The 14946-nt window shown below is 38.4% G+C and overlaps 1 protein-coding gene across 1 annotated transcript in view; it reads left to right on the top strand.

Moving 5' to 3' along the window:
* LOC133463077 (CUB and sushi domain-containing protein 1-like) overlaps nt 1-14946 on the top strand; it is a 604241-nt gene that overhangs the window by 577057 nt on the left and 12238 nt on the right. The window contains exons 66-70 of the mRNA XM_061744534.1: nt 8385-8458; nt 9212-9323; nt 9423-9602; nt 12610-12672; nt 13153-13314. Coding sequence (XP_061600518.1) covers nt 8385-8458; nt 9212-9323; nt 9423-9602; nt 12610-12672; nt 13153-13314 — 591 coding nt within the window. The remainder of the gene's footprint in view (nt 1-8384; nt 8459-9211; nt 9324-9422; nt 9603-12609; nt 12673-13152; nt 13315-14946) is intronic.

The following is a 14946-nucleotide window of genomic DNA, read 5'->3' as shown; positions in this document are numbered from 1 at the left end:
TATACCCTAGACAAGTAATTTTGGTGTCTAATCCTATGTTTATGAGGCCTGGGAATCCACTGGTCTTGTCCAAACTGCAGAGATACACTTACATAATTATGAAATCCAATATTTTGTATTTGCCCTATTGGTGGACCATGCCCACACCCATCATGTCCGAGTACAACGATGCCATGCAGGAATTCAATGAGCTGACCTACACGACCAGTGAGCAACACAAGGAATCGACAGAGGCAAGGATCAAACGAGATCACGCTGACCTGGAGAGAATGAAGGAAAAACTTTCCTTTTGCAAACCATTCTCTCAAGAACCAGCTTTGAGAAACATTGTTACCGGTGTTGTCGCCAAACCTGATGTCAATGTTCATGAGTTTGAGTCTGTTGGGAATGAGATCATTGGGAAAATGGTTGGGAAACCAGTTTTTGGAATCTCATTCAAACGCAATGACAGGGCAAAAACTCTTGCAGATGATTGCAGCATCAAAATCACCCACGACCGAACCATTGATCCTGCTCTGTTGTTCCAACGTTTTCTGATTATGTCAAAAACAGGACAACTTTCACTTGAAGATGTCATGGGCTATGAGCTCAGTCCATTCCCTGCAGCACTGTTCGAAGCCAAAGAAATCTTCCGTAAAGCCGACAAGCCCCAACTGGCAAGAGGGGTGACAGTTATGGTGCCATTGCCATTGCACAGGACTGTCATATGCAGACCTACGATAAAGCATTATGGTGAAGCAACTGTTGTCTTTGATGGTTATAGTGAAGGTCCTTCTATCAAAGACAATACACATCAGCGGCGCGGGCAACATGCACACCCGGTTATTAGCTTGGATGCAAATACTGAGTTTGTGGGAAGAAAGGATGACTTCCTATCCAGATCCAGTAACAAACAAGGGCTTATTCTTCTTGTCACTGAGGAACTGCAGAAGAAGGGCTGTACTGTCATCAATGCACCAGGGGATGCAGATGTGGACATTGTCAAGGCTGCAGTCCAAGCGTCACAACATCAGCCCACAACCTTGATAGGGGAAGATACAGATTTACTTGTTTTTCTTCTCTACTATGGTGAGACGAGCAATAGAGGCCTTTATTTTCGTTCAGATAAGTCAAAAGTACCCAAGGTGTATGACATCAGCGAGATGCAAAAGGTCCTGGGTAAAGACTTGTGTTGTCAGTTGATGTTTGTTCATGCCTTCACAGGCTGTGATACAACATCACGCATTTTTGGTGTTGGGAAGAAAACTGCTTTCCAGAAACTTGTGAATGGGGAAACGACCATCCAGGCATGTGCGAATGGATTTGCACTACCAAAGCAAGCAAAAGCTGCCATAGAGGACCTTGGGAGCAAGGCGATGGCAGTCATGTTTGGTGGCAAGAATACCGATGCACTTGCATCTTTGCCGCCCTTGCGCTACAATCTTCTCAGCAAGAAAATTGTGTCTGCGAAGGCATTTGTTATCCCAGAACATCTCCCTCCTACAGAGTCTTCAACGAAATATCATTGCCAAAGAGTTTATTACCAGATCATGGTGTGGACTGAAATGGATAGTGATATGAATCCTGTTGATTGGGGATGGAAATTGGAGGACAATCGTTTTCTGCCAGTTATGACAAAAAAAGCTGCTGCCCCAGAGAGCCTCTTGCAGATGTTCCACTGTAATTGCACAACTGCTTGCCGTACACAACGTTGTAGTTGTAGAAGATATGGACTGCCCTGCATGCCTGCCTGTGGATCATGCCAAGTGGAAAATTGTGAGAATCCACATAATCAAGCATTATGGGAGGAAGAGTGTGATGATGACTAATTGTTACTCTGGAGTGGAAAAAAGGAAATGAAAAAATATAAGTAAGACGGTAAAAAAAAAAAAATCACAAAAAACACAAAAAAAAAAACAAAAAAGAAAAAAAAAAACAAAAAAAACTAAAAAAGAAAAAAAACACAAAAAAACTAAAAAAATAAATAAAAATAAAATAAAAAAGAGGCTAGCGGTACTGAACCGTCACATGGCAGCCCTGTTTAGACTAATTTCACAGTACCACGTAGTAATAATTGATTTATTCCTCATTAGTATAAAAATGTATCTCCAGAAATCATCAGAATGTGAATTGAGAGAAACCTCATTTCCCCATGCATTGTGACATCTTTTTTTATGGCATGTGGAAAAAGGAGATTATGTTTGAAATGTTTTTCTTTGTTTTTTTTCATGTCTATGTACTGCATATTTCATTACATATTCGCTTATAGTCAATTGTTTTTATACATAATTGTACTTCGATCACTTCACTATGATTTGTATATGCTTATTTTAATTCTAGATAATCAAATCATGGGTTAGACACCAAGATTGCTTGTCTAGGATGAATAATGAGGGAATAATGGTATTTTTAGAGACTGGCGGCGGCCATTTTGAAAATCGGACCTTTCTAGTGGTCAGACTTTGGCAGACTTTTGATATGTTACTAAGTACACCTGATACTACAATAAACCATTGAGAAACCTTTTGTTGCAATTTTTTTGGGGTCAAACCATAACTGCACCCGCCTAGTGGGAGAACTTGCACTACTGGTGTCTGACTAAATATGTTTTTGCCCCACTGTATATACTTGGTCCAGCATGTTAATTTTTTTTTTTTTTTTTATGCGAATATAAGTTGTAAGCTCAAGTAGTTGCAACTGCTTATCATTCTTGCCTGCTGCACTACTGACATTGTCATTGGGCTGGCAATCCTGGAGCGTCAACAGGGGTGTCTACCATCTACCCCTAACTGGCTTGTCTGATATTATCCCCATTCTGGTCCAAGCAAGAAGCTCCTTCAGCAGTTTAATGACTCTGGAGATGCATGCTACTGTCTTAAGGAAGGTTGTAACTTCATCTCTGTAGCTCCATATGGCCAGGAGTGGCAGACCCCTTTTGGGATCTGATTTAGGATGAATTTTAACAGGGCTAGGAAGAGAGTGTGAGTAATGGAACAGCCCACTACTATCCCCTTCTCCAGCTGATGCCAACCTGTTGATTTCTCTTGGGTCAGGTAGCAGATGTGGAATTTGTTGGATTAGTATGTTGCTAGATGTCCCGTCTTAGACATCTGTGCCTTTCAGCACCATGGAAACACTTTGGTGTTTGAACTTTCATCTGTTTTATGGAGTTTATACCTAAAAACATTTAAAACATGGTCCCTGCGGTAGTTGTAAAACCAATTCAAGGTAACCCAAGAGGATGAGCAGTAAAGTTGATTTTATTCCATTTCCTAAATATGTAAATAAAAAAAAAAAAAGAGCTAAATGTCTGCTTTGGGTTAAACTGCCAACTTAACATCCAGAAGATGAAACAAGAATGATTTCATTCATTTAAAAGTAAATCAAAGCTCCAATGCTTTAACTCTGCTAATGTTACCTGAAGTTATCTAATTGCATTAATTATGTAGCAACACAGCTTTTACCTTAGATAAGTTAGCTAGCACAAATTCAAGCTAACGTTAATAGTACTAGTATCATATCCTCATAATTTAAGACTGTAATGAGAGTAAGATGAAGCTTCTCTTGTTTGCACTATCATCTGCACACCATTGCATCCAATTAAACTTACTACCATTTGTGTCCCTTTTAAGACTTTGTACACATCCCTTCATATTGGCATATTTAAGTCCCGTTTGAATGCTTCTTGACACAAGATTGTGTATTTGTGTCCAATTTTTTTTTTTTCCCCTAAACATTTTGGGACAAGGTTTTTACACAGGCAGTCACCATTGTAAAATTGTAAACACACAGATAGATTGTTTGAGTTAGCAACAGTAGATACGGGGGGCAAGACTTCGCCATATGTCATGGGCAGTGTTGTGCGAGTTCATACTTCTCGTGAACTAGTTCAAAGTTCGTATACATAGTTTAAAAATGAACAGTTCACGTTCATAGTTCACCATTTTCATTTTGAACTAGTTCAAATTCAGTTCATTTCAATATTTTTAGGTGAGAAGTACGAATGAAACGCCACCCTATCCTAAAACTGTTCACCGTATACCAGTGGTCTCTAGGGGTGGGTATTGGGAAGGACCTCACGATACGATACGCATCACGATACTTACGATACGATACACATTGCGATATCCCGATTATGCGATATCCCGATTATTATATTCTACAGAGTTCACCGAAAAATTTTAAAATGCATTACACATCTTAAAATCCAAGTTGTATATATGTACATCAGATGATAGTGATGGATCTTAAAATCCGAGTTGCACGCTCATCAGATTATAGTGACAATTCATGGGACAAACTGAGTCAAAACAATGTTTTATTATAACTATACAAGCTAAAGTTACAACTTATTTGTATATGTTTTTCATATTATTTACATCATATGAAATTAACATTAAATTTAGTATGAGGTTGCTTTAATTATGTGGCAAATGATAATAAACACAAGAAAGATGGGTACTAAAACCAAGGACAGGCACAGTGTTCAGTCAGTATAGATATAAATCCATAAATAAATAAACCTTTGTCCATTATTTTTCATTTTTTAAGGACAGGCAATTGTGTTATATAAAAAATAAATTATAAAATGAAATAAAATGTGAAATAAAACCTGAGCTCAGTGCAGGGCCCTCCCAGGGTTGGTAGAGAGTGGCAATGCACAGGACTGTCACTTAGGTAGGAGCACTGGGTGATATAATGGGAAAAAATCGGGGATAAAAAATAAATAAATAAATAAAAAAAAAAAAAATCGATATTCAAATTTTTAATATCGATATTGAATCGGCTGGAAAAGTATCGCGATATATTGCCATATCGATATTTTTGCCCACCCCTAGTGGTCTCCAACCCTGGTCCTCAGGACCTCCTGTCCTGCATGTTTTCTATGTTTCCCCTCAGAACCCTGATAAAAATTACTGTCATTAACAGATTTGTGCAGACCTTGATGACAAGCTGATGACGGCCATTAATTAGAATCAGGTGTGATGATGCAAGAAAACAGCTAAAACATGCAGGACAGGGGTCCCGAGGAGCAGGGTTGGAGATCCTTGCTGTATACAATCATGTATTGTCCTAGTGGCTTTTCAACTTTACACAGAGGCTGTAATTCTCCAACATTGTAGTCCATTATCAATTTGTCTACCTGTTGCTGGGAAATCAGACCCCTGAAGGTGCAGCAGTGGGACTGGGGTCGTTCGGGGCTGTTGGGTCCTCTTGGTCTTTCTGGGAACTTTTTTGATTGTCAAGGACTCGCAGATATTTTCTCCCACTAGACGGATGCTTTAACTCCACATGACGTTTCAAATTTGAAGCTGACGAGGCAGACGTTCAGACTTGTTTTCTCAGCGCAGGTGGACATAATTTGCACAGAAAGGTTAGATTTCTACCGTCGCACTCTTTGGGAGACGATGTGTAAAATTGCTGCAGATAATGATAAATGGATCATCATCTGACGGCTCGCTGATGCTGCGACTGCACCGTCTCTCTTCACCTGTCATTCGTAAAGACTGCACCGCGCTCGTCGAGTATTTTAAATGTGCGCGCCGCCCGCTGGTGAAATGAGAAGGATTATTCCGTAATAATTGGACCTAAACAGTGAAGCTGAAACTCACATAATCTGAACAGTTCAAATTCCAGTTCATGATCTGCAGAATGAACAAGTTCACATTCAAGTTCTTTATTTGCAAATATGTTGCGTTCAGTTCAACGTTCTCACAGAAATGAACGTGTTCAATGAACGCGTTCATTTGAACGCGTTCATGCACAACACTGGTCATGGGGAGAGAAAAATAGTGGGGAACAGAGCCAAAAGCGTTTGTGAGGTCGACCCAAACCACATGAAGGCCCACATGGAGGGAAATCCTGGGACTCCTGCCTTCTATCAGCTGGTGTCGGTGTAGCACTGACAGATGTCTGGGCATGCGCTACTGTGATTTTATTTATAAGGATTTTATTTTTATTTTCTCATCTCTGAAGATGAGTTTGGACAATTTTTAAACGTTTAATGTGATGTTTACAGAGGATTTCAATCAAGATTTCAATCAAAACTATTTCAATCAAAAAGGGTGGAAAACAGCGCTACTGCAATACTTCATGCCTTTCTGTCATTTTAAAGTAGTTTAACATTGTGAATGTCAATTTGGCACAATATATTTCTTTTTGACAATACATTTAATTTGTCCTTATTTTTAGGGAAATATTTAGAATAAATAAAATGTATAAATTATATGAAAAATTCAGAAAGACATTTAAAGAAATCATAGATTTGTAAAATGCTGAATATGTGAGCCATTTCCATGTACAGGTCTTGACATTAGCATTACTGAGAGTTGAAGGTATGATGTAATTGATGGGTAATATTTATAGTTTTGATGTTCTGAAAGCAAGGAGCATTTTGTGCAACAAGCTGTGAAATTGCAATAAAAACACATAATTAGCATGTTACAACTCAATTTTGAACCATCAGATCTTTTCTGTCAAGTTTATCAACAATGTATTTTTGCTTTAAATTTACTTTAGTACTCTGATTCTGTACAACTTAATAGGTTGACTTTATTTTCTCTTTAGGAAAATAAAGATTGTATTACATTCATCCAGGAGTGAAATTGGATAGTTTTTTGCCACAAACACTACAAGTCTTTCAATTCTCTATTATGTTCATGCATGGGGGGGCAGTTGGGTGTTTTTTTTCCCATCATGCCCAAGACCACAGGTGTTGAACTCCAGTCCTTGACAACTGCTGTCCTGCATGTTTTAGACGTTTCCCTGCTTCAACACACCTGTTTCTAATTAATAAATCACCATTGCTTGTCAGCAAGACATTCACAACTCTGTTAATGACACAGTCATGTGTACAGTATGATGGTGTGTTGAAGCAGCAAAACATCTAAAACATGCAGGACGGCGGCCCTAGAGTCTGGCACCCCTGTCCTAGACAGTGTGTTTGATGACATGACTTTAATATCATTTTCCGTAATCCATAAACTTTTACATTTATTATTGTTGGAACAATATTGTTTTTCTGTCAGTAGCAGTTCAGGTGTTGGTGGAGGGAGATGGCATTGCACCATGAGTCAGAGTGCATTTGCAGTTAGCGAATTCCCTGGGAAGTGCACTGCTACATTGTAAATTTAAAAGTCAATACAGACAATGTTTTTAATTAACTTATCTATTGGGGTGCAGGAATTGCAAACAAACTAATTCTTATTTCTAATTGTTGTCATTAAAACAATGTATGTGTACTAAATTCCTATATTACTGGAAATAAGAGAAGCTGGCCCTCACTTTCACTAACTGTAATGGCATGTCATGACACATACTTGGACAATTCAGAGGGAATTTAAAATTAAAGTACTTGTATATCACAATACACTTCTGACCACATCGGGGCATATACAGTAGCTGTGTTGACATTGAGTGGATGAGTGGGGACGGTCCAGCAAGTGTTACTACCTCTTTGTTCCATTAGAGATGTGCTTATGTCAAAGGCTAATGGGGTAGACACATGAATGTTCTTGTGACTTGCTGCGCGCATTTATCCAGAAGTAGTGTTGCTTTAGTGATGCAGTGTGTTGGGTAAGTGCATTTTTTAAAAGAATCACTGTAAATTGCTTTGGTGAGGCAGCAGTTCTCTCTTCCGGGAATTGTGTCCTGTCCAAAAATCTTTTACATGAACGTGGCTTTGTTCTGTTCTGGTCTGTTTTCACCCCTGCATTTATCTGATTTTAGTACCTGCTCATTATATGCAAACGTTTTCTGACAAAACGCACTGCTGGGCATTTGAATGCATGTGTTTGTAAGGGTTTTATATTTCAATGTTAATTATTTTCAGTTTATTTGCATAGTAAGAAATCACAAAACCATCATTCCAAGGCACTTTTCACAGAAAGTGAATCAGTTCTCTTTGTGCATGTTCAATTATATGAATTGAGTGAATATAACCATTGAATATATTCAATGGTTGTATTAGTCTATTCACTTTTTCTATTGAATACAGTCATTTATTATATTTAATGATTATGTATTATTGAAAATAATCAGGTATAGCATTCAATGATCATATAAATTAAATATAATCCAATGATAGTCCCCCCCAAAAAATCTGATTTGTTTAAGTTAATTTGTAATCTATTTCATTCTAACCAATTCAAAATCTAATGAAAAATAACTGTTTTCTATGTTTGATTGTTAGTAGGAAGGAGTATGCTAATCACAATGGTGTAACTCCAAAATTCATTGTAAACTTTGTATGCATCTCGATTATATACAGTATATCAGAGTGTTACTAAAGTCTGTTCTGGGAACGTAGAAACACTGAGTATCTTTGCTATATCAGATTTTCCCCTTGACTTGAATAAATATGACAACAGGAAGCATACAATGCTAAAGTTGTTGCATGTTTGTAGATCCTGCATTCAACAGCTGCCGTGATCCAGGAACTCCAGCCTATGGTATTCCAATCATGGCCCAGGGCCTTCAGGTGGGTAATATGTGTGTTAATTCTAAACATCGTATACACTTATGCGAATTACACGGATTATTAAAGTTAAATTGGCCAGAGAGCAAAAATAACATATCTGTTGTTTTTTGTTCCTTTGTAATAGGTTTTTTGTTCATGTTCTTGTTGTAAAACAAAATATGTAGTAGTTTAAGGTTACCTGCTCATTTACGTAAAATGAGTTATTCAAGAAAGCACTGAAAATCACATTAAAGATTTGAATTCTAAACTTGATGAGGACACTTTAAAGGGATGTAAGGATAGGTATGCTGCAGCAGACACAACAGCAGGCACTTTTAATAAATGTTAGGCATACTCGACTACTTTATTGTGATATGAGGATGTGCCAAGATCAGTAAAGCAAGTGAATCATCACCAGATGCATGCATTTCCATCTCTAAAAAAAATAGACCTAAACAACAGGTAAACACAGGACATCCAGGTAAAAAGTAAAGAGGCCGAAGGCTTTGAGGAGCTAAGATCTCCACTTTGTCAACGATGTGTGAAAGGAAGACTGAATATTTAAAAACAATCAACCTCCACAAAACACAAAATTGAATGTAGTTCCCACTATGTTTCAAAAAATAGTTTTATAACAAAAATGCTAATTGAGAAGGTAGGGGGATCACTCTCTGAGTGACAGCTGCATCCAGTTAACATATGATAACGTGAAGTTTAAAGAGGGTATTAAGTTAATTTAAAATAATTTTTCTATTGCATTTTCATGGTACTCAGGTTGGCAGTAAGATCTCTTTCAAGTGCCGCAAAAACTACCACATCCTTGGTTCAACAACAAGAACCTGTCTGGAAAATCTAACCTGGAGTGGAACCCAGCCTGAGTGCATTAGTAAGTACTAACTATATATTTCTGTTGGCGTCTTGTGTCAATTAAGTTTTACGTTATGAACTTCAGTTTAAACATGTTTTTCTCTTCCTTATCACTCAGCTCATTCATGCAGACAGCCAGAGACCCCCAGTAATGTAGATGTTCGAGCTATGGACCTGCCAACTTTAGGATATACTCTGATATACACGTGTCAAGAGGGTTTCTATCTGGCTGGTGGGTCTGAGCACAGAACGTGTAAAAGTGATGGAAGATGGTCAGGAAAACCCCCACTCTGTAAAGGTATTGAAATCCACCCTTTATGTCTACTCCCTTGTTCCATTTTGAAACTTGCACAATGGTCTGATTTTGGTCTGTAGAGATTAATGCAGATTATCACATTGAGTCTTTTAACAAATGAAAGGAAATATACTGTTTTAAATAAATATGAATAATAAATATACTGCTGGAGTGAATTAATTTTATTTTTTTGTTACATTTTCATGACCATATCTAGATGCACACACGAGGAACTGGTTGTTGTGGGTCCTGTAAAGTGTGACAGCAGAGCAATAAAGGCTCTTTTAACCATTTTATTCCTTGGTCCTTTGTCCACTTGTGGATATTTGCCATAAAGTACCCCTTTACACGAAAGATCAGATTTACTATCGCTTTGTGCCTTGTGCAAACTTGATGTTATCTGCTATCCTTGCACATTGGATAGTGTGTCCCAGAAGGACATGGCCACATCGATTTTTTTTTTTTTTTTTTTTTTTTTTTTTCCCATTATTATTATTATTTTCATGGCTATAATGTATTATGGGGGTGTTTCATCTTCAGATTCTAAAGCGAGTATTCTTTTATGAGGAGAGTATTTTTTCATGAATCTTTCTGACTAATTTACCCATCTTTGCAGAGTGCAATTTATTATTTACCCACCCCTGGAAAAAAACAGGCATTAACTTTTGCCCTTGACTTCTTGAGGGGAGGCAGGTGTTGCACACTACCAGCTTTAAAGAAGCATGAGGCAGGATTGAGGCAGGATTTATGAAAAAAATGTGTATACGTTTTAAGTTTTCTAGTAATAATGTCAGATGAAGCGTTCCAAACCAAAAAGAATGAGCCCTCTAGTGTATCTCTCCGTTGCCTTGAACAGGCTGTGTGCTGCAAAATGTGCTGCAATTGTGCCCGGAATTTCCCACGCTGTCCTGCGGATGTGACGTCACATGACGCTGCATGCGCGTTCTCCCCGTTCTCCCGTGCCGGCTTCGCTGTTGGCTGCAGTACCCCCGGCGGCCGTCGTGGCGAAGGGTGGCGCTAGAGAGTCTCATTTCTTAAAAGGAGCCTCATGCTCCTTTTAAGAGAGATGGCATGAAGAAAGGGATTCAAATCATAGACGTACTGATTGCAAAATGAAGTTATTCATAACCCACTGGACAGAATTTTAGACAACCAGAAATTTCCAACTAGGGTAATTCCTGATATACCCTCTAAGCCAAATAATTTGTTATTTCACTTAATCTTTTGGCCTCCCTTTTATTTTTACTTTGGGTGCGTCCCAATACTCCCCCTCGCCCTCCTTTTCTTCCCTAACCCTAACTTTTGCGCGTTCCCGTGAAGGTAGTGGTGTCCCAATTCCTCTTTTCATCTAGGGGGAGGGGGCATAACGAGGGCTAGGGGCTGAGAATAGCCCCTTCAAATCGAGGGATTTCAGATGCTGACTTGGCGAGCGAGGGGGTATGAAAAAAAGAGGCTCTGCGTCGATTTGACTCGCCGACCGAAGGCAAACAGGCAGACTGGTCTCAGAGAAATAGAGAGAAATAATCCTGTGACTCGTCAGATTTGTTTTGGATGTTTCTGATATAATAGTCTTCAGAAACCACAAAGTAATCCAGCTGTTATCTGGGTAATTTACACACTTTCAGATAAAGTTGCGGAAGATCACGCCAGAATAAAGGGATTTATGGTTCCGCGTTACACCAACGCAGATCCTACGGCGGAGGTTACGCAACCTACGCCGTAGGCTCTGCGTCGATTTAACGCGGACCCAAGCTCCGGACCCGGCAGACAGAAATCTCTAAATTTCGGAGCAAATTTCTTAACAGGCGTAGCTACAACTGTTAGATTTCATCTATTAAACCAACATATTCCTAAATGATTTATTTCAGCCGGCGTGATTCTCAACAGAGCTGCGTCCCGGGAGAGAGTGTCTCTCCCGGGGCTGACGGAGCAGCCTGACCCAGCGATCACGTCTCTTCTCGGGCTGTGAGCTGAGGCTGCTCCCCGGGGCCGGCGGCTCTTCTCATCTCCGAAAACATCGGGTCAAATTTCTTAACAGGCGTTATTTGGATAAACTGAGCCCCGGTTGGGGATCTTAAGGTTACCATTATACCTGAAAAAATATTAAAACTTAATAAAGTGCCATATTAACAGCGCTACAGCTGAAATTAAAACAGCTTTTGGCTCTCAGCTTCCTGATCAGGGAAGGGATGAAAACGAGGGGTAGGGGGAGAATTGGGACAGGCACCTGGGCCAAGTGCCCTAGATCTCAAGTGCCCTAAAATCTCCCCCTTCTTTTTTAGGGCTTAGGGAAGAAAAGAAGTGCGAGTGGAGAAAAGAAGGGCGAGTGAAGGAGAATTGGGATTGGGCCTTTGTCTCGCTTTCTGATGATGAGGGTGAAGGGATGCAACACCAATTTTTACCTGCGTTTTACATGTCTTTATTCCCTGGATTATTAACTGTATAGAGACTTCCCAGGGGTAGACAGTGGAGCGTGCTGATAATTGTTGTGTTGGTCTAAATGGTCTAAATTTTCTTGATATTTGGGTATACTGTATATTAGGCTTTAAATATGAATTCTTACTCATATCTTCTATGTAATTATGAACCATGGCAAAAGAAAAACAAACTTGAATACAGATAAACTTAAAAGTGACATCTTGTATTAAAGAGGATTTTGATTATTGTTGACCAGATCAATGATCTGCTTTATTTAAAGAGTGCATTTTGAATTTTTTTTCTAAACAGGTAATTAAGTTTATATTTATATGGAATGTGTTTTAACAAGAAACATGCTGTCCCCGTGTTGATGTTATAGGCTTTTGATCTTCATCAGGTCTGTCTGTTTGCAACTGACTAATTGACTTTCATGACCTCACACACAGAACTAGACACTTTCATTAGTGCTAAATATGATTTGGGACCACACACTCGTTTTCCTTGTTTTAGAAAATCTGTTCCTAAGATGCACCATCTGTTACATTTTAGATGTCGACTGAACTAAGCTAAACTTTACTCTTTTATGTTTCAGTTGGAGCGAAAGTAAATCCCAAAGGCAGAGGAGAGTCAGATGTCCAGAAGAACAAGATTCGTGGTATGCAGAACAATGAGCAACGGATGTTCTGACACCACTTCACGTACACAACAGATAGACGTTAAATATGGCTGTTGAACTTTCAATGTGGATTATTTTTCATTTTTTCCATTTCAAATTAAGTTCATTACATGTATTTTTTATATACAAAAGTGAAACAAAGTATTTCCTTTAAAGGAATGGATGGTTGTAATGACTGTGGATTAATGTATTTATTGGATGATTTTAAAAAAATTGGCAAATATAACACCTTTATTAATAATAATCATTTTAGAAGTTTAAAAAAAAATTGAAAAGAAAATATAGAAGACAAGACCAAAGTTGTTGCAATTTCAGCAGAAATACTATAAAAAAAAATAAGTTTGAACCCAGTGAAGCTTGACATCTGAGTCATCCTCCTTTTTTTCAGGGCTTTAAATGCGTATCTGGGCAAGTGTTGGCTTACAAAACAATCTTCAACTTTCTTTGTCTTTATCACAGTTCCAGTGGATGTCTTCTCTCCAAACTCTGAGTGGAGCGGTTTCTACGAGTATTTAGGGAAGAGACAGGCCACCACATTTACAGTTTCTGGGTTCAATGCCACCAGTGGACGAGTTAACGTCACATTGCTGGAGACCAGCGGAGTGTCAATTCGATTGTCAGGTAAAGACTTTTTTTTAAAGAACATAAAGGATGGCGCTCAAGGAAAATTATTTGACTCATTTTAATTAAGTTGACTTTGAAAGGCTTTCCAAAGGACTAACAATTATGTCCAAAAATGTAGAATAATTGGCACATAAAACAGAGCCGAAAATCCAATTTTCTTTAGTTCGATTTATTTTCTTAGATTAATAAAAGCCTATCGTAAGCATTGGAAGACATAAAACATGTATGAAAATGAAATTACTTCAGGCCTACCCACAATGAGCCATAACAAGATATGCAAATATAAAGAAGAAAATGCTTTATTTTATATAATTCTGACAAAACAAATGCTTGTTTAAATAGAAAATGCCGTTGTGAGTTCAGAACAATCACATTCCAAAAGATGAGAATTTACATGTTCAAAAGCAGTGTAAATAACAGGAGTGCAGGAGAAGTGCAGACAGCAGGTTCATCAAAATCCAGCCTTCTTTCTTACCGATCAGTAAGGCATCGCTGCTCTGTGTTGACACTGCTGCAAAGTCTCGTATTGCACATTATATTTATAAACAGTGACAGTTTGCACAGAAGAAAAAGGAGTAAAGCATACAGATGAGGGAAGCTCAGGATATGCTAAATTTCTAGTTACACAGACTCAAGCTTAGTTTTCCATGTTTTGTAAAAATCGCCTGCATCGGTAATATAATCCAGTCATTAGAGTGTTATTGATAAGGGCCTGCAGTAAAAGCCATCAATAAAGTAGTTTAAGGAGGTAAAAACACTGCGAGGGCCTTATTAATAAATAAAGCTTTGTGTCCAAGAGAGTGTACATCTCACAGAGAGGACCGGCTATCCGGCTTCAGCTCACAGTTCACAATGCTCTTTACACTTTCACCGATAATACTTCTTTATTCAGAATCATAAACATCCAAGGAATGTGGGAATGAAGCTGGGGAGTGCATGTTTGCTTCAACTTGCAGATGAAGACGTGATTTGTTTTTATCCAAGAAACGTTTTTTTTTAATTTCACTTACTCGCTTGTTCAGTCACCCGATATTTAAAACTAACCTTCTCATTGATCAATATACAATTATTTTCAGAAGCCAAGGTCTATTTCATTCACGGTGAACAACAAGATAACATCAAACTAGCATCTGTGAATAAAGGTGGTACGAATGGAAATTATGATGATGTATGTCTGGCCCACTCCCCACAAGTGCAGAATAGATACATTTCAACATAGACAACATAAATTGTGGCAAGCCTCCAGTGTACATGGTATTTTTTGTATATTTATGTGGTGTAATACAGAACATTGTCCAAATCACATAAGATTGACTGCTGAGTGAACAAAACCAACTATGCTACATTGTAAATTGACTTTCAGCATTACTATACTTCACTTTCAATTTGGGACACCTTTATATGGACTTGTCATATTAATTAGCCGCGTTCTTTCTGTATTTATCCAAGAGTAAACATGAAGATGAGCAGTAAATGCCCTTTTTCCCCCTTTAAACTGTGTCATGTGCTCTGTGAGTGAAATGGACCATGCTAATTCAAAATGTCAAGGTGCCTCTTTTTCTTTAGTTGTCACACAATCAGTCTGTTTGCTCACCACTTTCCCTGTCTGTCTTTGTCTTCGTCTCCAAG

This window comes from Cololabis saira, chromosome 2 (assembly GCF_033807715.1).
Source record: "Cololabis saira isolate AMF1-May2022 chromosome 2, fColSai1.1, whole genome shotgun sequence".
Taxonomy (NCBI): Eukaryota; Metazoa; Chordata; class Actinopteri; order Beloniformes; family Belonidae; genus Cololabis; species Cololabis saira.
This window is presented reverse-complemented; position numbering and strand designations above follow the sequence as displayed.